Source organism: Cyprinus carpio, chromosome A12 (assembly GCF_018340385.1).
Source record: "Cyprinus carpio isolate SPL01 chromosome A12, ASM1834038v1, whole genome shotgun sequence".
NCBI classification, from domain to species: Eukaryota; Metazoa; Chordata; class Actinopteri; order Cypriniformes; family Cyprinidae; genus Cyprinus; species Cyprinus carpio.
The window spans coordinates 3,613,967-3,635,114 of NC_056583.1; the positions used below are offsets into that span (position 1 = coordinate 3,613,967).

At 35.7% G+C, this 21,148-nt stretch overlaps 2 protein-coding genes across 2 annotated transcripts in view; both read left to right on the forward strand.

The window, feature by feature from the left end:
- Positions 1 to 2,421: 2,421 nt before the first annotated feature.
- ghrhr2 (growth hormone releasing hormone receptor 2) lies at positions 2,422 to 7,691 on the forward strand. Its single transcript, XM_042768233.1, has 13 exons — positions 2,422 to 2,679; positions 2,825 to 2,942; positions 3,703 to 3,801; positions 3,919 to 4,028; positions 4,691 to 4,788; positions 4,947 to 5,079; positions 5,200 to 5,353; positions 5,440 to 5,500; positions 5,646 to 5,712; positions 6,170 to 6,261; positions 6,388 to 6,517; positions 6,926 to 6,967; positions 7,098 to 7,691. The coding sequence occupies exons 1-13, from the start codon at positions 2,626 to 2,628 to the stop codon at positions 7,188 to 7,190; spliced, it is 1,251 nt and encodes a 416-aa protein (XP_042624167.1). The 5' UTR covers positions 2,422 to 2,625; the 3' UTR covers positions 7,191 to 7,691.
- Positions 7,692 to 8,306: 615 nt separating this feature from the next.
- The window catches only part of LOC109064413 (sodium channel protein type 4 subunit alpha A-like), a 45,534-nt gene continuing 32,692 nt past the window's right edge, over positions 8,307 to 21,148 (forward strand). Inside the window, exons 1-5 of the mRNA XM_042767176.1 lie at positions 8,307 to 8,744; positions 19,307 to 19,607; positions 19,722 to 19,840; positions 19,945 to 20,034; positions 20,388 to 20,516. Of these exons, the coding sequence (XP_042623110.1) occupies positions 19,356 to 19,607; positions 19,722 to 19,840; positions 19,945 to 20,034; positions 20,388 to 20,516 (590 nt within the window). The 5' untranslated portion in view covers positions 8,307 to 8,744; positions 19,307 to 19,355. The remainder of the gene's footprint in view (positions 8,745 to 19,306; positions 19,608 to 19,721; positions 19,841 to 19,944; positions 20,035 to 20,387; positions 20,517 to 21,148) is intronic.

The window sequence follows — 21,148 nt, forward strand, 5'->3', positions numbered from 1 at the left end:
ATGAGTGTCACTGGATACTTGCTATGGAGAATCAAAACTATACAGAGAGGCATTTCTAATGAGGAATATAAAGTAAAAGTAACAGTGTTTTGAATTGATCTCACTACTGTTCTCTAGGCAGGAAAATAGTCTGTGTATTTTACAGGTTTGTGTGTTACCTGAGGCTGACAAAAGAGAACATGTTTTTGAATAAAATGCTTAACTTTAACCTGGAAGTTTGAATCTTGCACAAGTTGGTGTGTGGTTTTTAGATTGTGTTTATAGTTTTGATAAAATGGTGAATTGTGTGTTAGCAATCGAGAAAAACTATAATAAAATGTGACTGCTTTCATGGAGGGGAAAGATTTTCGGCAGTTTGGCACTTTGCACCTTACACCTTACACAAAGATTTGGTATAGCTCCAGAAAACTGTTCTAGAAGACTTCAGTTCCTGCTTCTTCCCTTGCTTCTGGCTGTAATTTTTAATTAAACTTGCAGACATTCATTTGTTGACTGATGTACTTTGAAAAGACACTCTACACAAAAAAGCCACTGGAAGAACCGGAATGAGAAACCCTGCTTTATAATGAACCTACATAACAAAAGACACACCTGAAAACAATTTACATGAAAAATGCCAGAAATACCAGACAGAAGGTTAGAAAATGATATGCCATTGTCAAGTCAAGTCACCTTTATTTACAGTATATAGCGCTTTAAACAAAAAAGATTGCGTCAAAGCAACTGAACAACATTAATTAGGAAAACAGTGTGTCAATAATGCAAAATGACAGTTGAAGGCAGTTCATCATTGAATTCAGTGACGTCATCATGCAGCTCAGTTCAGTTTAAATAGTATCTGTGCAATAATTTGCAATCAAGTCAACGATATCGCTGTAAATGAAGTGTCCCCAATTGTCATACAGTACGCTGAACTTCTGTAAATCATTACAGTTGTTCTCGATTGCTCACACAATTCATGAAACAATTCACCATTTTCTATAAACACAATCTCAAAACTATACACCAACTTGTGCAAACTTCAAACTTCCAGGTCAAAATCAAATAGTTAAAAACGTTCTCTTTTGTCAGGTAGTATTGAAACCTTTGATGAGCCTGTAGGCCAACTTCCCTCATGGTCAGTCCATGCAGAGGGACATGGTCAACTACTGCATAGTGCTTTGTTTTTCATCAGGAACAAATGAAATTTGACCTCATCCCCTTCATTCCCCTCCAATTCCTCTTTGTCTCCCACTACCAGGATTCATTTTCCAAAACATATAATCAGCTGTGCGTTTGTTCATATCATCCTGAGACTCTGACCTGTGTCATCAGTTTTGATACATAATGTTCACACATGGATAAATGTGTGCTGTTTGAGATCATTTTTGGATGAGTTAATTATATTGTGTGTTTGTGTTTTCTAAATGAGAACATGGTTAAACCTCTGCAAAATGATGTCGTTCCTGTGTATAGTTTTGCAGAAAACACTGAGCAAATTGGAACGTGTTTGCAAAAATACAGAAATTTAAATAGGGGTTAGATGATGACACCACATATTGATTTTTTTCTCTTGTAATTTTATGGCATTAGGTTTGGTTTGGGTAATTTTAAAGTGTTAAAATGTTCATGTATGTACCGTAGGATAAGATGCAAATGTTTCAATATATGTACAGTATGCATTTATTTACTTATATAATGAACTGGACTATGAGTATGTCTCTTAACATGTATTGCTATGATGGCTTGTCTACAAAAAGACTGAAAGGGTATGGGACAAAGGTAAAACAAATCTGAGTGTAATTGTTTATATAGCAAAAACATCAGTTTTAATAAAAATCATCATGTGGAACATAAAAGTGCCTAAAGTTGAAGAAACCCCTAGACTCTTAATCGATCACTGTCAGTAAATATCTTAGCCTCAGTAGTTTCTATATTCACACATTCATTTTGCCATTTTCAAATTCTCACTTTCATCCCTTCAAACTCCTCTGAATATTGTATGAATGTTTCGCTTTGCTCATGATTGTCTGCTTTCAGTCTACACCAACCTCAGCTCCTCAGGAGAAGGACAGGCTTTAAAAATGGATGGATGGGTTGCATGGTCCATCTGCAACATACAGAATAAACATTACTACTGTCCTCTTAATTACAGGCAAAATAAACGGCTAATTCCAAAACTCTGTAAAATATGCAATAAGCTGCATTAAAATCATGAATGTCTTTTCAAAATATGTTTAATTAAAAAAAACAGTCTATGGTTTAGAGGAACATTGTCATTTGCATACCTCTGAAGTAATGTCATCCTTTTAACTCAGAAAAAGCTTTAAGTTCACTCATGCAGTAAATAGTGCTGGATAAAAGACTCATTTAACCTCCCTAGTGTGATGAAGCAGGCAGGTAGAAGACAAATGAATGCCTTGAATGCAAAGGTATAAAAAAAAAAAAAAAAAAAAATTCTCACCATCTGCTGCATTAAATCGGTTGGAGAGATAGATGAGAATTACTGTGAATGAGCACTGGAATATTTGTGTACTGACAAAATCAATTGGCAATAGAGCTACACTTTATGTTGGTCAACATAACTGACCTACACGCAAATATTTACACCTGTGACTTTACTACATAACTGTATGAAGAAACATCATGGACCTTATTGATGGCTTCATCATCTGGACTCTTATGGTTACGTGTGAAGGGGTAGGTTATGTGCATGTTTTTGGATGCTGGTACCTTTTTCATTGAAAAAGCAACTATTAAATAAGATATGCAAAAAAAGGTTATTCAAAAGATTGATGTTTCTTGGGAAGTTCTTATAGTGTCCATGCACTTACATGTTTTTCAGATGAAGACAGTTCATCCTGAATGTTCTATAGTATTGCATCTACAAGAAAAAGAAGCTGAATGTCAGCTCCAAATTGGTTTAACACAGTCTTTGTTCAACTATAATGCTACCAATACAGGTGAGCTTAGTCACAGATAAGCACTGATACTCAAAACCTGAGCATTTATATTTCATCAAGATGTCAACCCATAATCTTGAACCTTTGTATTTTAAAACTATCTCTTTAATTTGCAAATAAAATGCAAATATAGGAATGAAAGCTCTAAGACATAAATTGTCCTCATTTATAGGTATATTTAAATACCGAGTCTTATAAAAGACTAAAATGTGACTGCATTGTTAAAGGGACAGTTCACTGACAATGACATTTAAAAAAAAAAAAAAAAAACTACCATAAAAGTAGTCATTTTAAAGTTGTGTTCAGAACAGACCAAAATTCAAATCATTAATTACTCCATTAATTACTGTCATGGTCCATTCACATTCATTGGAATTTATTTATTTATTTATTGTTTTAATTATGCAACATCTGTAGGGAACTACTGTATAAAATATGTTAAGACTACATACATCACTTATGCATTCATTAGCATTAGCAGTTACAGGAGTTCACAGGAAAACATGTACTTTTGACTAGAGCTGAATAATGACACTGTTGTATTTTTATAGTGGCTTTACAGCAGAATTTTGATTTGTCATATATCTGATGCATCACTGTTAAATACTGTAACGCTGCTTTGAAACAGTCTCTAGTGTATAAAGTGCTATATAAATAAAGGTGGCATGACTGATGATAAGAATCGATTTATTGTAATTGATAGTTTGATTAAGAAGTAGACTTCTGTAAACTTTTATTGTACCGCTGTGGATGTCTTCAGCCTGTCTGGTTGAGTGGGATGGTGTGAACTGCTGGCCTGCAGTCAGTGTAGGAGAGAGAGTCTCAGTGTCTTGCCCACCTCCTTTCCTCAAGTCTCATGGTAACATCAACAGCAACACCATAATAATAATTCCTACTCTTTTTGCAAAAGTGGCCATAAAAGTTCAATGCTATTTCATAAATGTAAAACCAGTGTTTTTGATTTTGACTTCTTTAGAGCTGATCACCCGCACCTGCACTAGTGAGGGATGGAGTAGGTTGAGTGTGTCTTATTACGATGCCTGCTTCCAGGACAACAGCACAGAGCAGGAAGAGACTGGACACAGAGTAAACAACCTTGAAGAACTCTATTTTTGATTATTTGCATTTAACTGAATGCTATTACTGTGTTTTTGGATTGGTTCTTACAGAGTGTTATTGTACTGTCGGAAGTGAAGAGTGTCATTTTTGCACCACCAGTGTTACCAAATGTAAAACTGATCTGTTATCAAACAGGTTTCCTGAACACTTCCCCTTTGTCCAAATGGCTTTAAAAAATAAAATAAAAAAGTGAGGTGTCAGAAATGCCTCTCGGTTTATATTTTGCCACATGTTTTTATATTTTATCTGATGCACAGACCTTCATACAAAATTGTATGCCTTGCATACGTGTCAAAACACTTTTTGGGGTCCACTGTATACTTTTTACACATTTGTCAAACGTTTTGTGTTTAACCTGTTGCAAAAGGTTTTTTGGCATATTGACAAATTGCAATATCCTATACTTTATTTATTATCTGTTAATACTAAAATAGAAATTTAAACCACAAATATTTGACACCAAAAGATGGTGCTCCATGTTCAATCTCAAACCTTAAAGCAATTATGCTACAGGAAGAATTTAAGTCATGAAAAAATTACACACTGCACCTTGAATTTTATTGAATAAAATTGACCCAAGATGAATCGAATGGTATCTAAACTTGATATTTTCCATTTTACTGTGGTAGCGAGAGTACTTTGCCAGGGTGAAGTTGATATACACAGTTGGGTATGGCATGTCCATTGGCTCTCTCTGCATTGCAATCTTCATCTTCTGCATCTTTAGGTACCGCTTACATTAAATATTCACTTCTTGCTTCAGTTCCTTTACTCATTCACTGTTACGATGCATGCAGGAACTCAACTGTAGTGACCTTTTTTTGACATTTGCATCAATGAATGCTGATGTCATATAATATTGCCAGATTTTCATTAACCCCACAGGAAGCTTCTGTGTACACGGACCTACATCCACCTCAACCTCTTCTCCTCATTCATCTTGAGGGCTTTGGCTGTGTTTGTAAAGGATGCGGTGTTATTCGCGGATGAGACTGTCAATCACTGCACAGTCTCCACGGTATGTTACACCAAAGAAATAACTGATAAGATCAACATAAAAAAATGCCATAGCATGAAACATATATTTTAAAGTGATCATCTGCTCCTCTGTAACTGAATGCTATATTTCATCTGCCAGGTTTTATGCAAGGCTGTGGTGACATGTTTCCAGTACTGTGTGTTATCAAATTTCTACTGGCTGCTCATTGAGGGACTTCATCTTCAGACACTGCTAGCATTCACCTTCACACACACAAGAACATTTTTCTGGTGCTATATTCTTATTGGCTGGGGTATATTTTAAGTATATTTTACACACAAACTGCTGATTATATAACTTATTCTTAAATGCCCATAGATTGTTTTCTCTGTATTACAGGGGCGCCATCTGTCACAGTAATAATCTGGACATTCTTCAAACATAAATATGATAATCATGGGTGAGGATGAGATTTTTGTGGAGTGCATTTGGACAATTACTACATATGGGAAGCAAAGTAACAAGATCTGGAGCTAACAGTTACAGTAAATGTATAAATGTGAATGCATGTATCATAAACAACAGTGTTTTTAATGTGTTTGTAGGTGCTGGGATGACCTGGACAGTGGATATTGGTGGATCATAAAAATTCCCATTTTGCTCTCTGTATTTGTAAGTTTATGCAAAATACAATACCTGTTTGCTTAAGACAGGCAGTTTTTTTTTAAATCTTATATTTATTCATTCATCAATATATTAATATATTATTGTGAATTTATTTACTTGCTGTTAAAATATTTTCTCCTATCCCATTTTAATAGACAGTGAAAGCTACAGTTAAGGCATTTGCCTGAAAACACTGTGGCTATGGTTTGGTACACTATAAAAAGTAGTAACCTGCACTTCTTACCTTAAAGAGCTCTTTCTACCTCACATCATCTATAAAACAATAGTTTTGTTATAAATTAATGTATTTGGGTACATTTGGTCATTTTTTTATTTTTAATTCTTGAACAAAACCGTTTAATATCTTTTTTTTTTTCTTTTTTTTTTTTGATAGATTTATTCCCATAAAATTTCTTAAAATGTTTGACTATAGACCAAAATAATGTGCTTTAAATCTTTACAGGTGAACTTTTTGGTGTTTGTTAACATAAGCAGGATTATAGTTGTGAAGACAAAAACCCCAGAACTGAATGGAGGAGATAGGCAACTTTACAGGTGAGATCTATTAAATAATTGCAAATTGTAAAATCACACTACATGGCTATTTTTGGTTTCTTTTCAGTAATACAGACGTACTTTAGATACAATAAGGTGCTCTGATCTCTTTTATCTACCGTTCAGGAGACTGGCGAAGTCAACTCTTCTGCTCATCCCTCTTTTCGGAGTACACTACATTGTATTTGCTCTGTTTCCCGAGCATGTGGGTCTAGAGGCAAGACTCTTCTTTGAACTTGTGCTAGGTTCCTTCCAGGTACTGTTCAGACACTTATAATGCAATCTACAGTGAATGCCAACTATACACACTATCAAATAAGTTTTAATGAATAGCAGTCTAATAAATGAGCTGTCTTTGTAGTTATTTTCTCTCTCATTTGAGAAGTGAGGAGCTTAAGGGGAGGAGCTGTTCATAAGTGAAACTCTGCCCTCTACTGTAAATGAACTTGAAATACAACAGCTTTCTTAACAGTGCCATTTTAAATTTAACATTTTTAATCTTTCAGCAAAATGCAGAAATATACTAATCAGCTACTAAATCAGGGGTGGTCCATGTCAGTCCGACATAGGCCACCCCGTGCTAAAACAAATCCATAAAGTCTCAAAGACTTGACTTTATGCTACTGCAAATGTCAAACTATTAATTAATGGTATTTCTTTAAAGGGTTTCATTGTGGCATTGTTATACTGCTTCTTGAACTGTGAGGTAAGATCTAATACATTTTAAATAGCATATGAACATATAAAGAAGCATTGTATGACCTTATCAGTTAATTAATTAATGTTTTTTTGTTTGTTTGTTTGTTTGTTTGTTTGTTTGTTTGTTTGTTTTTTAGGTGCAGAATGAAATAAGAAAAGAGATTGGGAAGTATAAGTTCCGAACTGACAACAACACTTTCCAAATGGCAACCCAGGACTTCACTGCATAAACTTGTTTTATCACAACTGCATATTATCTTGTTATATCGTTATAACACTTTTTTTTACATGGCTGTAAGTTTTGTATATAAACAAAAACAAAAGAACGTATAGGTGTGAGAAATGGCACTTGGTTTGATATTTTTTCTGATGCAATGACATCCATACCATACATATTTAAGTGTGACTTGTGTGTCCAAAAACTTTTTGGATGCCGATGTATTGATTTTTTCCCCCCTCACATTTGTCTAACCTGTGGCAAAGTGTTTTGGCACACTGAAAGGTGTTAATATCTTATTTGGTTTGTACTTTACAATTTTTAACTGTTAATATTAAATGTTCTGTTTCTGTAATATTTTTATATATATATGTGACACCAGAGGATGGCGCTACATGATCAACATTCAATGTGATGCATTACATCATCAATATCAGTTTTCCAAACATGAGCTCTTTTTCAGTCACTATGTACAGTAACTTGTTGGAAATAATATGCATTAAACATTCTGTATTCAACAGTGAGCAAACTGATGTGAATAGTTTCAGTATCTTAATTAATTTATTTTTTTCCTGAAAAGAATAATGTTGTTAGCATGTGCAGTGATAGTTCTTCATCTGCAACATTACCAGTGGGAGCGATCAAGTAGATTAGATTTCTGTTCAGCTGCCTGATCTACTTTAAATGGTCGTGGTGGGTGTGTGTGTGTGTGTGTGTGTGTGTGTGTGTGTGTGTGTGTGTGAGAGAGAGAGAGAGAGAGAGTATAATTGTTTTGTTTCATATATATATATATATATATATATATATATATATATATATATATATATATATATATATATATATATGCTTTGTGTGTATGTTGATTAGCCTATTGGAGGGCCTAAAGCTTAAAACACCCAATTTTAATACTTGATTCATGACCAATTATTTAGCATGTTGAAAAAAAAAATAATAATACAATTACAATGGGCTACTAATACACCCCTCCAATTATAAGTTAAATTTTAAATTCAATAACAATTTAAATGAAATCTTAATCGCGTTAATCGATTACTTCGTTGAGAGATTTTCGCGCCTTTTATCAAACTAACGGTCAAAATACTCGTTTGAACGTGGGAACTATGGCGTTTACTGTTTGAATATTTGTGCGATATTCGACAGTACGGGTTATTTTCGTTAGATTTATTTAGGAAGGAAGACAAACTGTTTCTATAGGCTACTCATTCATATAACATAGCAACTACAGTATAAAACCTTGCTCGTGTGAGTAAAATCCTTCTCCATAGGCGATACAGACATTATTATACCGTTAAACAACGCATAAAACTAAAGCATCTGCCCAGGAAAGATAAAGTAGAAATAGCGTTTTAATGTTTCAGAACCCCTTCCATGATCCGTGATGATCCTCTATACCTGCGGCTCAATCTCAGGTTTCATTCAAGACGTTCATGCGTCAGCAACAGCTGTCCTGGAGCTCGTGCTGGTCCCGGGTAAGAGAGACCGACTTCAGCTGGAAGGAAGACCAAAGACTGAAGGTTTTGTGGAAATATTTGCCTCTCTGTGACAGGTAAAGTTGTGGTCTAGAGCACTGCATGATGTATAGGTCGGTCAGTTGAGGACGAAGCTGTGTGTGTATCTGGAAAGCTGCAGGAATCATTTTGCCCCCCTGAGGTTTTGATTTCACTCTTGATTTAATATGCTGTTGACCATGTCTCAACAGAAGATTCTAGCTTGATTTGAATAGGATAGAATATAAAATAGAATGTTGAGGATTTATGGTTCAGAATTGTGATGAATATTACTTTGTCATGAGTAACAAGATTTGGGTATGTAAAAATGTCTAACAGTTTAGCAGAAAGTCAAATTAGTAGGATTTCACAAAATCATTACAGATGGGAAGTGAGAAAGATTTGAAAGTATTTCTCAGTCATGGCATTCTGCTGGCAAATATTTTTATATAACGACCACTAATTCTATAATTGACCAAAGTCTCAGGCAAACTTATAGCTGCGCTAGATTCGTGTTACAATATCACGCTGTGGGTTTTCTTTTAAAACAATAAAATAATTCAACAATGAATAAGGAATATTAAAACTCAGTTCATTATTCATATTTTTTTTTTTTTTTTGTAAGCATTTGTGTAAAAGGTATTATGTATTTTATCCTTTAAATGTTATTTCTGAAAGAGATTGGCAGTTGCCTCGTTTTCCAGTCTTGCTCTTTATCACTCTCATGCATTTACTCTCCTACACACTACTATATATGTAAATATGAACACACAAAACTTTTCTTTATGTCTAATGCGTCAGGTCTATTGTTCCAGCAGATGCTGACTGAGTAGTCATACTCTTTTTACCCATCCCAACTGCGTATGGATTCAGAGTTAAATATAGCCCATGTCTTCATTTCAGGGCTGGGCTGATGATGCTCGTAGTGCTCGTAGTGCCCCTCCATTCCTCCACTGTTAATCCATGTTGCCCTGATCCGAGGTTTAGGATGATGGAGACTCTTGGCTTGTTGGTCCTGAGACGCTCGTCAAAAGCACTCTGATTGGATTTTGTTTAACCCCCTTCAGGTTTATCCTCTTGCCTTTCACAGAGGTTCCAGCAGGAAGTGTCGACTTTGTAGATTGCACTGTTTCACAGAGGTGCCAGTTTGCTAAATTTAAGGGCAAGATTGAGACATGAGTTTCCATGGTTAGTTTCATAACATTAGCTCAGACTAGATGGGATGTGGTTGCTTGGAGTTAAACAGTTACACCATCATGTATATGACACCATATTGGGTATATGGATGGAGCAACTATTTGGTAATTTGGTGTGGATTTGGTTGAATTAGAAGGTGTGTTGTCTAGAGTGTATTTCGACTCTGTGAGTGAGTACTGGGCATCACATGTTCTTGGACGCAGAAGGTGTTGGTTTTAGGTTTCTTTCAGTGGTGGAACCATGTGATCTTCTGGTGATCCCCCTACCACCGCTCTCCTAATGTGTGCAAAAGGGGAATCAGTTTTGAAGATGCAAACATACATTTGACCCGTTTCACACTTTTTTGAGTTTGTAGCATTGTGACATTTGATATATTTGCACAATATGAGATGTCTCAATTAGGGCTGTTTGTAGCCCACATCATAAAAATGTCCCCATATATTTTCCTTTCTCTTGTTATGGATATATTTATATAAATTGGCTTTGCAGTCAAGCTGCTTCTTTGCTGCTTCATGTTAAAAGACATTTGCAGGTTTCGTTTCCTACAATGGATTGTAGGTAAATATCTTATCCATTGCTTTTTTTTTTCTCTTGTTTAATTAAATATATTGTTGCTATTTCAGAGTTAGGAATCACTGAAAATGATTCAGTGTGAGTGAACTGTCCGATTGAATAAAACTGAATCACAAACAAATTTAGACCTTTTTGCAAACCTTATAAGATTTCTTCACAAATGTGGCATTTAGTTCTGATTCTAAACAATGGATAAAAACACACACAACATAACTGCTGAAGTATTACCAGAGAAAATGATTCTCAGATCAGTATAAGGTAAACTCAGCTGTTTTACTTGTGCCCTAGTAAAATGGGTGTAGAAATGTCTCAATTAATTTTCATTCAATTTACTAGTTCGTTTAAAAAAAAGGAAAATTCTGTTATTGTTAAACTCCATGTTGTTTCTAGTCTGTAGTACTATGGCTTGTTTCTGCTGTGGAACACAAAAGAAGCTGTTTTACAGAATGTCCACGATGCTCTTTTCAGCATGATGCAAATTGAATGCCAGTCAAAAAGGACAAGAAAAGCACAATCAGAATCAGAGATGTGGCTTATAGAGGCAACCTGAGTTTGAGTGTGGCTCATATATCCTCTGTATCATGTTGTGAAATACATTCAAATATAAATTCAGAGTTGCTGTGTCTTGAATGTTTACAGTAAATGTATAAATGTGATTTGATGGCAACAGAGGAGAGAGGACTTTAAGCAAATAACAAGTTAAATGTCTAATATGGCTTCAGAATACTTCAAATAATGTGAATAATTCATATGGACTATGTTTATGCTTTTTTTGTACTGTCTAAAGCTTGACAGTCCACTGCACATAAATAAGCAGCTTTGACATTAGGAAAAATATCTCCTTTAGTGTTACACAGAAGACAGAGGATTATACTGGTTTCAAATGGCATGAGCAGGAGTAAATGATATCTGTAGTGTTAACATGCTCGGATGCTTGACATACTGAGGCTTTCTGCTACATATAGACCTTTTACTGTTTCCTCAAAATGTACAAAGATGCTTTTCATAGTTTTTAAAATCCTAGAGTCCCACATTTTAGTGAATAGTTATGCACGCCTTTCTAGAAGATAAATAATCTTCATATTTGGAATTAAATGATTAACCTTTTAAATGGTTTACATTTCATATTTCAAAACTATTACATTGGGATTTCAGTTGATACCATTGGATCTTTGCAAGTAAGGCTCAAGCATACATATGCACGAGGCCTTATAGAGACCTGAGAGAAAGGTCAAGTAGACACGGCAGTGTTAAAGAGAGGCATGGTTTATATTATGACCCTTTAAGAAGACATAGGCTCAGAGCATGCCTCATGTTATCGCACTATAGTAATAAAATCCCTTGTTTGTACTGCTGATCATTTGTTTACAACTTACCACATAGGCATCAGTATAAGGGTCAAGAAGTCATAAATGGATATAGTCAAGCTACTCCTGATGATATTGAAGTGAAATGAAGAGGTGTTTTGCTCTTTTGAATGTCAGTTATGTCAGAATATTTATATGGTTTTATAATTCATCTAAACCATTTCAAGCGTTAATAAAATGCACATCTTTTTCAATCCCCGGAATACTGTGTTTAGTTGAAGGTCAAGGCATGTTCTCTGCCGCAAAGTAAAAATAGGCTTTTATTTTCCCTTTGGATGTCAGTCAGTGACACTTTGTTTCATGAGCCAACATTGTTGATGTGTTGAAACCTCAAGTGGTTGCCCATGTACAGTTACCCCAAAAAGTATTTGGACACTTAAGCTGCTTTAAATATATATAAATGTCCTTACACCAGATAACAAATTGTTAAACAAAGTGTCACTGCTAACAAAACTGTTTTGAGCAATTTTTGCAACTAAGCAAAAATGTATGAAGTAGAGGTCTTCACAAGCCCACTTGGATCTGAACTTGAGGTTCAGATGAGTTCAGAAAAGTGGTGTTGAGATGAATTCAGGTCAAATTTTAACTAGGGTTGGGTACTGAAACCCAATATGGCACTGAAACCTATATGACCGGTAACAGACCAAATCAGAACGCAGATTTTGGTGCCTCATTTTGGTGCCACTTAAATAGCTGTCGAATATTTGTATTAACATTAGTGTCCATGTTGTTTTCACATTGTGACTTAAAAAGCAGGGAAACTCAGGAAATAAGACTGTCAGAGGAGCGTGTGAATGCAGCACTTGCTCCGATGGCAGCAGGTAGTCTACCGTTAGCCAGCTAAATTAAAACATGCTTAAATTCAAATACCTAAAGCTAAACTTCCTTTGTAATAACTTGAAATGAGAAGCGTTTTTAAACTGTTGTCCAACAAAAGAAAACATTATAACATGTTTTTATTTCAGAACGTCAGTCAATTGTTTGAAATAAATTGAATCACAGAATGAGGCAGAAATTATATTCTGTACTGTAATGTTGATTAGCAATGGTGGCTTAGGATTTGTTGTGAATTTGTTATGTTAATTAGTTGTGTTTTGAATTTACATATATATTTATATATTTTCGTGTACTTTAAAATTTTAATATATTGTTCAATTTAAATATTTTTTTTATTTATTAGTAACAAATAAGCTATTCTTTAATGTCAGCAAACGTCATTCTGTGGCTCTTTTTTTAAATGATTAATTCAGGCACTGTTTAGGTACAGGTACCATTTTAAAAGTATCGATTTGGCACAAGTATTATAAAAACCCAAACGATACCCAACCCTAATTTTAACAGGTCTGTTTCTGGTCTGGGTTTACTCTTTTTTTAAGAAAATTAATTTAAAGTTTGGGTAAGAAGTGATTCTGGTCACTTCAGGTCAGGTATAGATCTTAGAATCCAGAAGACTTTTAACACGACGTTAACTCCTCTCATTTTGATGAAAAGTTAAAAAAAAAAAAAAAAAAAAGGGTAGCCCACAAACTGAGGATGGAAAACAGTCAACTAAAAAGGAAATGAGAGATAAAAGCCACCCCTTGACTGTTTGCCGTTCCACAGTAAAGTTGTGCTTTTTATTTCACATTTGCTTTTATTGTAGTCTTTTTTTTTATCCTAATTCACTTTTTGGATTTGGATGGTTGACATATTGCAAGGATCACTCAAATGAAGAGAAGTCTGTGTGCATAACAGTCTGCCTGTTGTTCTTGGCTGTAGATACAGTAAGAGGCAAACTAACCCAGTCACAAATATTAGCATTAGGGCTGTTGCCAAGAATCTGGCAATACGATATGTATCACGATACAGGGGTTCCGATACAATATGTTGCGATACTGTCAGCAAGGCGATATATTGGGATATTTCTTATTTTAGGAATAGGATATATTTTTAGGAACACACCACCATATGCAAACGCCCCAACTGCACAAAACACCCCCAAAATGAGAGAAAGCTGCAGCCACGTGGAGACCCCCGTGCCACGTTCCCGCGATAGACGTTACCACAAAAGCCCAAATGACAGCACACTTCAGCTTTGTACAACGAAAAAGAAACTGGGACAATTCTTTCATCCTCCATTACTAGCAGCGATACTAACGCTAACATTATTGGCGTGCCCTAACGCTAGTATTTCCTGTCACTTAGAATTTGTTCAGAGATGAAGACTGCCATCTAGTGGTCGGGATATAAACTCAAAACGAAACAACTGCCATGAATCTTGTATGATTTTTTTTAAATATCAATATTCCGTTTTTGAGAATCGATACAGTATCGCCAAACAAAATATTGTGATACTCACATGTATAAATGTTTTCTTACAACCCTAATTAGCATTTCACCAGACAGCATTATTTACTTCTTCTGTCCTATGATGAGACTTTTTTAGACAAACCTCTTTTGACAGTACAGTTAAAAAAAAAAAAAAAAAAAAAGACATGAGCAAGCTTCTGGACTATCCAGTGGTATATAGTTCTACTTGTTGAAGACCTGATCTGCTCTAATGCAATCAGGAAATATCTTCAATAAAGCCTCTGCAAGAAGTATATTTTAAGACTTGGGGAAAACCGGGCCCCTGACCCGATAGAGACTAAAAAATTGGAGGAGGGGGCGGCGCTCTTTCTCATCCTATAGTGATATAAGAGATCTTGATGGTGGCTTCTTAGCCTCGTCCAGAATGGCACAGTGAAGCTTAATATTGGTGGGAACATGACATAGAACGTAATCCATTTTGGGCGGGAACCTCTGAAAGGGGTCGTATCATGGAAATCATTGCTCTTTTGAAAGACTTTGATGGACTGTGCAAACAAACTGATACATTTTTGTATCCTAAGCTTAAAAAATGGGTCATTCAGAAATGGTGAGCGAGAAATGCTATTCATGTCACAACCATAGGAACATAAACATTTAAAAAGAAAAGAGACAAGCTGAATTATTGGCAATGGATTGACAGTAACCTGCTGTTGAAATTCAACAACTTGTGAGCTGTAATAGGTGGAAGGATCAAGAGGAGGGATCATTTGTTTCTGGTGTTTAAAGGAGTGCATAAGTCTAGATGTTGGGAGATGAGGTGTGGGTCGGAGCTGAGTTGGCACGTTGACCTGTTTATTGGTGCGATGCGAGTGAAGTTGGAATGAGCAGAGTCATCAAGCTTCAGTAACTCGATGCTGAACCATGATGGCCCACGGCAGCTGGGCAGCCACCATATCAGTGTTTGTGTGGTACGCATGTGTATGAGAGTGATCGAGAGTGTATGTCTGCTTTCCACTTTCCCAGCCCCTCATACCCTGTATACTTGGCCCCAATAAAGAAACACTGAATCCTCTAAGGCTACGTTCACACTGTCAATTTTTGGGATTGACGACCGCATTTTCTTTACAGGTGTGAGTCTCGAAATGTCCCGTTCACACAGTCAAGTCAAGTCAAGTTGAACTTTATTGTCATTCCGCTACATGTGTGGACATACAGTGGAACGAAATGTCGTGCCTCACCTTTACACAACTAACCTACTGACAGATTTTGACTTTAAATACTATATATAAATATTTACCTATACATAAGCTAAAAAAAATACAGACTACATGAATGCTTCACATGATACTATACCTATACAAAACTAACCTACTGACAGATCTTGACTTTAAATACTATATAAATGTTTACCTATACATAAGCTAAAAACAAAATACAAACTATACAAATGCTACACATAAACACTGTACATATGTACATAACTGACCTACTGACAGATTTTGAATATGAATATACTATGTATAAATGTTTACCTATACATAGAATGAAAAGGAAAAATATATAGACTGTACGAATGCTTCACATAATACTGTACATGTGCAAAGAGAAACACTGTAAGTCAAGCAGCTGGCTGGGGAACAGTGCAAGATGATTAGTAGTGCACGAGCATGTAAACACATATTTGAGTCTTTTGTGGGATTATGTACACACAGCAGTGTGTGTAAATGTGTAGTGCGCATAGAGGACAATTGCACAAAAAAATAATGTTTCAGACAGTTTTCTGTGATGTGGTAAGGTTGGGGGGGTGTTTGGGGGGGTGGAGGAGGTGAGATGGTCCATGTTTCAGGAGGTAGGGGGGTTTGTGTGGGGTTTCAGAGGATGGTGGGGTTGTTTGAGTTCAGGGCTCTCACAGCCTGGGGGAAAAAGCTGTTGAGCAGTCTGGGCAGTCTTTCTCCTGAAATCCATCACAACACAACAGCAGCTTACAGTTGTGTTTAGAATACTGTCTGTATGAACATGCAAAGGGAGTCAGGCCCAATCCTTACACTGCACAATAAATCTCTTATTTATATTGCATCTACACTTATAATGAGAGGATTAGCTTGCAGAACTCAGGATTGAAAAAAAAAAACTTTTGCGTTTTCAATGGTTAGTGGGTTCTGACCAACTTAAATGCCTCAGATAGGCCATTACATTCCATAAATCAACAAAAATGTCTGTGATTGCTACAGTGTTCAACGCTGCAAAACACGTTGTAAATAGAAAACTTTCTCTCCAGAGTACAAACACAGAGAGACAGCTACGCACTGGAGTCTGCTGTGTGGCGGCTGCCACTTACTTTTTTTTTACTTTTTTTTTTTGTGTGTTTATTTGCCTGTACCCACTTCCTTCTTCCTTAAATCTTGAACTTCGTGACCCAGGGTTTGAAAACCAGTGATATACAGGGTATGCACATGACATCACGACATCACAGTAGGCGGAAATCACTGTGGTAAAACCCACTGAAAAACACACAAAAACACTGAAAATGAGAAACAGCTGTTGTGTTGTTTGATTTAGATCTAATTATTTTATCTAGCAGATAAAGTGTTCAGACCTCGCTTTGTGTATTGGCTCAGCATTGAAAACAAATGTCGGAAAACAAGATTCCTGGCCACATGTCAATGTCTATGGACCACTAGTTCTTTGATAAGTTGTAAGGATCACTGTCAAGACCAAATGCTTTGATTTAAGCAAGTAATCATTTATTTTACTCCTGTTTTTGCAGCTTCCTCTATTAGCACCAGCCAGGTTGCAGTATGCTTTGCTACTCAGTCTGACAGCATGTTCGGTCAGAAACATCATTGAATACCCTCTATATGGTTAAATCAGGGCATTATAGAATTAATAAACAAGTCTCTGTGTTTCACGTTAGAGAGTTTGTTCAAACAGAAAGAAACAAAATGGCAGCCTGACGCACGTCATTGGTTGTGTCTCTGTGAACACATCCTGATATATGTGAGTTGGCCTGGGTGACTGTGTCTGCTATATTAATAAGTAATATGATGTTCTAAAGTAATGTTCGGTTCTCTTTGGTACTGTGGGAAAATATCTCGCTGCTGCTTGTCTTGCACACTTTGTCAGTGCTTTGACACATTTATCTTACAGGTGGAATGTTGCAGAATGGATGTTTGGCTGGTAGCTCATGTCTTACAGGGTTTTTAGTCTGCCAAGCATACATCTTCAAGGTCAGCTTGTAATGTGGCCTTTCACGTAGTCCACAGTCATCTTAACTGACATTTAAAACCTCAGTGGCGTACAGTTATTGTTTAGAAATACTTTATATTTCATTACCTTATTAATGTGAACGGAAGTGGCTGACAGCATAATATTATCAGAAATCTCTACTTTAGGCTAAATGTGTAACCATTCTGATATCAACACAGAGTCTTAACCCTATACAGCCTACGTTATCATATTGGATACGCACATTTCTAAGGCCTCTAAATGATCAACAGGATCAAAACTTTGCTGAAAAACTTTCTGTCGTCTGATTGATTTTATACTTTTGTAGCAAGTAAAGTATCACGTTAAGTAGAACTTTTTAATATATATTTTGTAGCCTTTTAGAATACTTTTTTATTATTATTATATATGTATTTTTTGTGAAATAAGTGATTTTAAGTAAATGTACAAATAACTTTTATATTATTAGTAATATAATTAAGGATGAACATTTACTGGACAGGAACAACTGTTTTACTTGATTATCCATATACATGTATGTATATGTACATATATATATATATATATATATATATATATATATATATATATACACACACACACCTCTCAATCATCATTGTACTGCATTGCATTTTATGTTTTGCCCCACACAATAAAAACTACAGAGCTTTGATCATAGAACAAAGCATTAAATATGTGTTTAATAACTGTAATAATTAGGAGATATTGAGTGACAACTTATAGGCATTATATGTAAGTAGTCTGCTACTGTCATTAGATCTCATTTATTTAATTTACAAGCTATCAGAATTTAATTTGACTTTTTGGCCATATAAATTTTAGCAACTGTACCAGATAACATATTTTGAGCCTCTGAATAAAATGAAGGTATTTTTTCCTCCTCGAGTATGAGCTCCAAATTCTCATATTCTCTATATCTTACTATATGAGCCATAAAAGCCTGATCATGTATCACATATTATACTCAACAAAGAACGCTTTTTGTTGTTGTTGTCTTAAAACTATTCTTTCATATGTCAGACTTTGTAATGTCCTGATCCCATTCTGATTAAAGGTAAAAACTACTCAGCTGCAACTAATGGTGCAAAAATGTGTTTTCTGAACCATTCTTAAACTATATTCTACCATTAACTGCTTCATGCAAACATAATCCAAATCTTGTATATTCTGTGTAAAATGATGTTTTAACGCATTTTTGATTTAACAGCCAAGATGCTTTGCAGGAGTATTCATGACCACAAGGAGATATTGTTGAACAGTGAGGATGTACTGTACATGTAGGTACTGTATATATGGCCAAGATTGTTGTAAGTAAAAGGAAAAAAGAAAGTGAAAGCGGAACGCTGTCCCAGGCCTTTGGATGAAGGGTTTCATTCCAAAAAAGCTTTTGGTTCAGACTGAGAATGTTTGTCGTTAGAGTTTGGTTTGTTTAGTTGGTGTACACACTGGGTTCCTTGGTGTTCATCTGAAATTTGGTACAGTTTGCAGTTTGTATAGTCACAGCCTGTCCTATTCTTGTGGAAGTGAACTACTACTGATGATCTAATTGGGATATTTCACACTTAATTAGTTATTGAACTTTGCTGGAACCAACACTGAACTAAACTGATCTGAAAAATGCCACTTTTATCTTATGCAGAGCTGCTTTACAGCTTACACTGAATTTGTATCATAACTGATTCATTTTAACACTGTTGATTTCACCGTTTATTAATCTGAATTTGCTTTGAAACAATCTGAATTATATGAAGCACTATACAAATTAATGTGATGATTTATTCATAAATGCTTGAATAATTTGTAATGTGAGAGCAGCTCTCATTTTTTTGCATGTCTTGCAATATGTCCACAATAAACAAATGTAAGCAAGTTTTGGAATTGAGAAAGTGTTTATGAAGTCCATGGTAAATCCATTATAATTCAAATATATTTCCACTCTCTTTCAGCAGCTTAGTGTAGAGATTCCCCGTTGTGGTGGTATCTCTTCGCGATGCCAAGATGGCAAGCCTGCTCCCTCCCACAGGCACCGACGTCTTCCGGCGATTCACCCCGGAGTCGCTGGTGGAGATCGACAGGCTCATCCACGAGAGGAGCACCAGGGAGGATGTAGAGGGGGTTGAGAAGGAGCCACAGGCACCGAGCAGTGATCTGGAGGCAGGAAAGTGCCTGCCAATGATCTATGGCGACCCACCAAAGGATCTCCTCAACACTCCTCTGGAGGACATAGACCCCTTCTATAAAACACAGAAAGTCAGTCTCAAACAGTCTCAAAATACAGTGCTCTATATTTAAACCTAAACCTCTGTTCATCTGGTGTCCATAATTGTTCTTAAGCCTTTGTGTTAACCTCTTTCTCATTTGCAGACTTTTATCGTCATAAGTAAGGGAAACACAATCTACAGGTTCACTGCTGAACCAGCAATGTTTTGTATCAGTCCTTTCAGTCTTGTCAGAAGAGGAGCCATCAAAATTCTTATACATTCATATCCTTCTCATGCCATCATTTTGATAGCATTTTTGTAACGATGATAATGATGCAGTAGAATGTCATTAGCTATTTGCCATATTTACCTTGACTGTACTTCAAATTATTTAGTATGATCATCATGATCACCATCCTGTCCAACTGTGTGTTCATGACAATGAGTAACCCTCCAGCCTGGAGTAAAACTGTTGAGTAAGAGCTGCCTCATGTGAACACACACATTTTTAGTGGAAGTGACTAAATCTGTTGAGTACTAGCAAAAGTCTCAAATAATTTTGGAGGGATTAAAGGTTGTAGAGTAATAAAAAAGGAAAATATCTATATGAAATAATTACACATTTCTGCGTTGGTTAATTTTTTTATTTGTATTTTAAATTAGTCCCATATGTGTAATAGAATAGAATGTATACTTGTCATTTACAACTGATTTATACTGTATGTGCAGTATTAATACTAGCACATTATAACTGTGACTCTGCAACACATATTTTTGCTAATTTATTCACGAGAACTGTTGATATCTATATATTTGTTTGTTGTTGTAGGTATGTTTTTACTGGTATATACACCTTTGAAGCAACAATCAAAGTTTTGTCTCGAGGCTTCTTCATCGGACCTTTCACATTCCTCCGTGATCCATGGAACTGGCTTGATTTCATGGTGATCAGCATGGCGTGAGTATTTCAATTCATATTTACAGAATGACTATATATACAGACACACATATGAATATGTTATTAAAGAAAAAGTTTACTTAAAAATCCTTAAGGCCATTCAAAATGACTTTGTTTTATCATCTAACCAGATTTGGAGAAATTTAGCATTACATCACTTGCTCACCAGTGAATCCTCTGAAGTGAATGGGTGCCGTCAGAATGAGAGTCCAAACACTTGATAAAAACATCACAATAATCCACACCACTCCAGTCCATCAATTAATCATCAATTCATCTTGTCACTCAGTCTTATGAAGTGAAAAGCTGAGTGTTTGTAAGAAAACAATCTATCATTAAGGTGTTTTTAACTTTAAACAAGTCCTCTATCCACAGTATTGCTTTTTTCAGTGAAGAATTTGTCTCGCCTAAATCAGGAGAGAAATATGCACAGATCAAGCACTGTTCAAGCCAAAACAGTCCAAAACAGTTCTAAACAAATACATGTATATTGGTGGATTTTGATGTGAGAGGGAACCAGGAGATAGACTTTTTCACTGGAGGAGGAAGCGTTTTGGCAGTTTAAAGTTAAACACTTTGGCCCGGTTTCACAAACAGGGCTTAACTTAAGCCATGACTAGGCCTTAGTTAAA

What these genes read in the sequence shown, in the direction of transcription:
- ghrhr2 (XM_042768233.1), top strand. Translation starts at nt 2,626, where the DNA reads ATGGACCTTATTGATGGCTTCATCATCTGGACTCTTATGGTTACGTGT. An exon ending in TCCTTTCCTCAAGTCTCATG is followed by an intron (nt 3,802 to 3,918) that starts GTAACATCAACA and finishes TGACTTCTTTAG; the next exon opens with AGCTGATCACCCGCACCTGC. An exon ending in ATCACTGCACAGTCTCCACG is followed by an intron (nt 5,080 to 5,199) that starts GTATGTTACACC and finishes TTCATCTGCCAG; the next exon opens with GTTTTATGCAAGGCTGTGGT.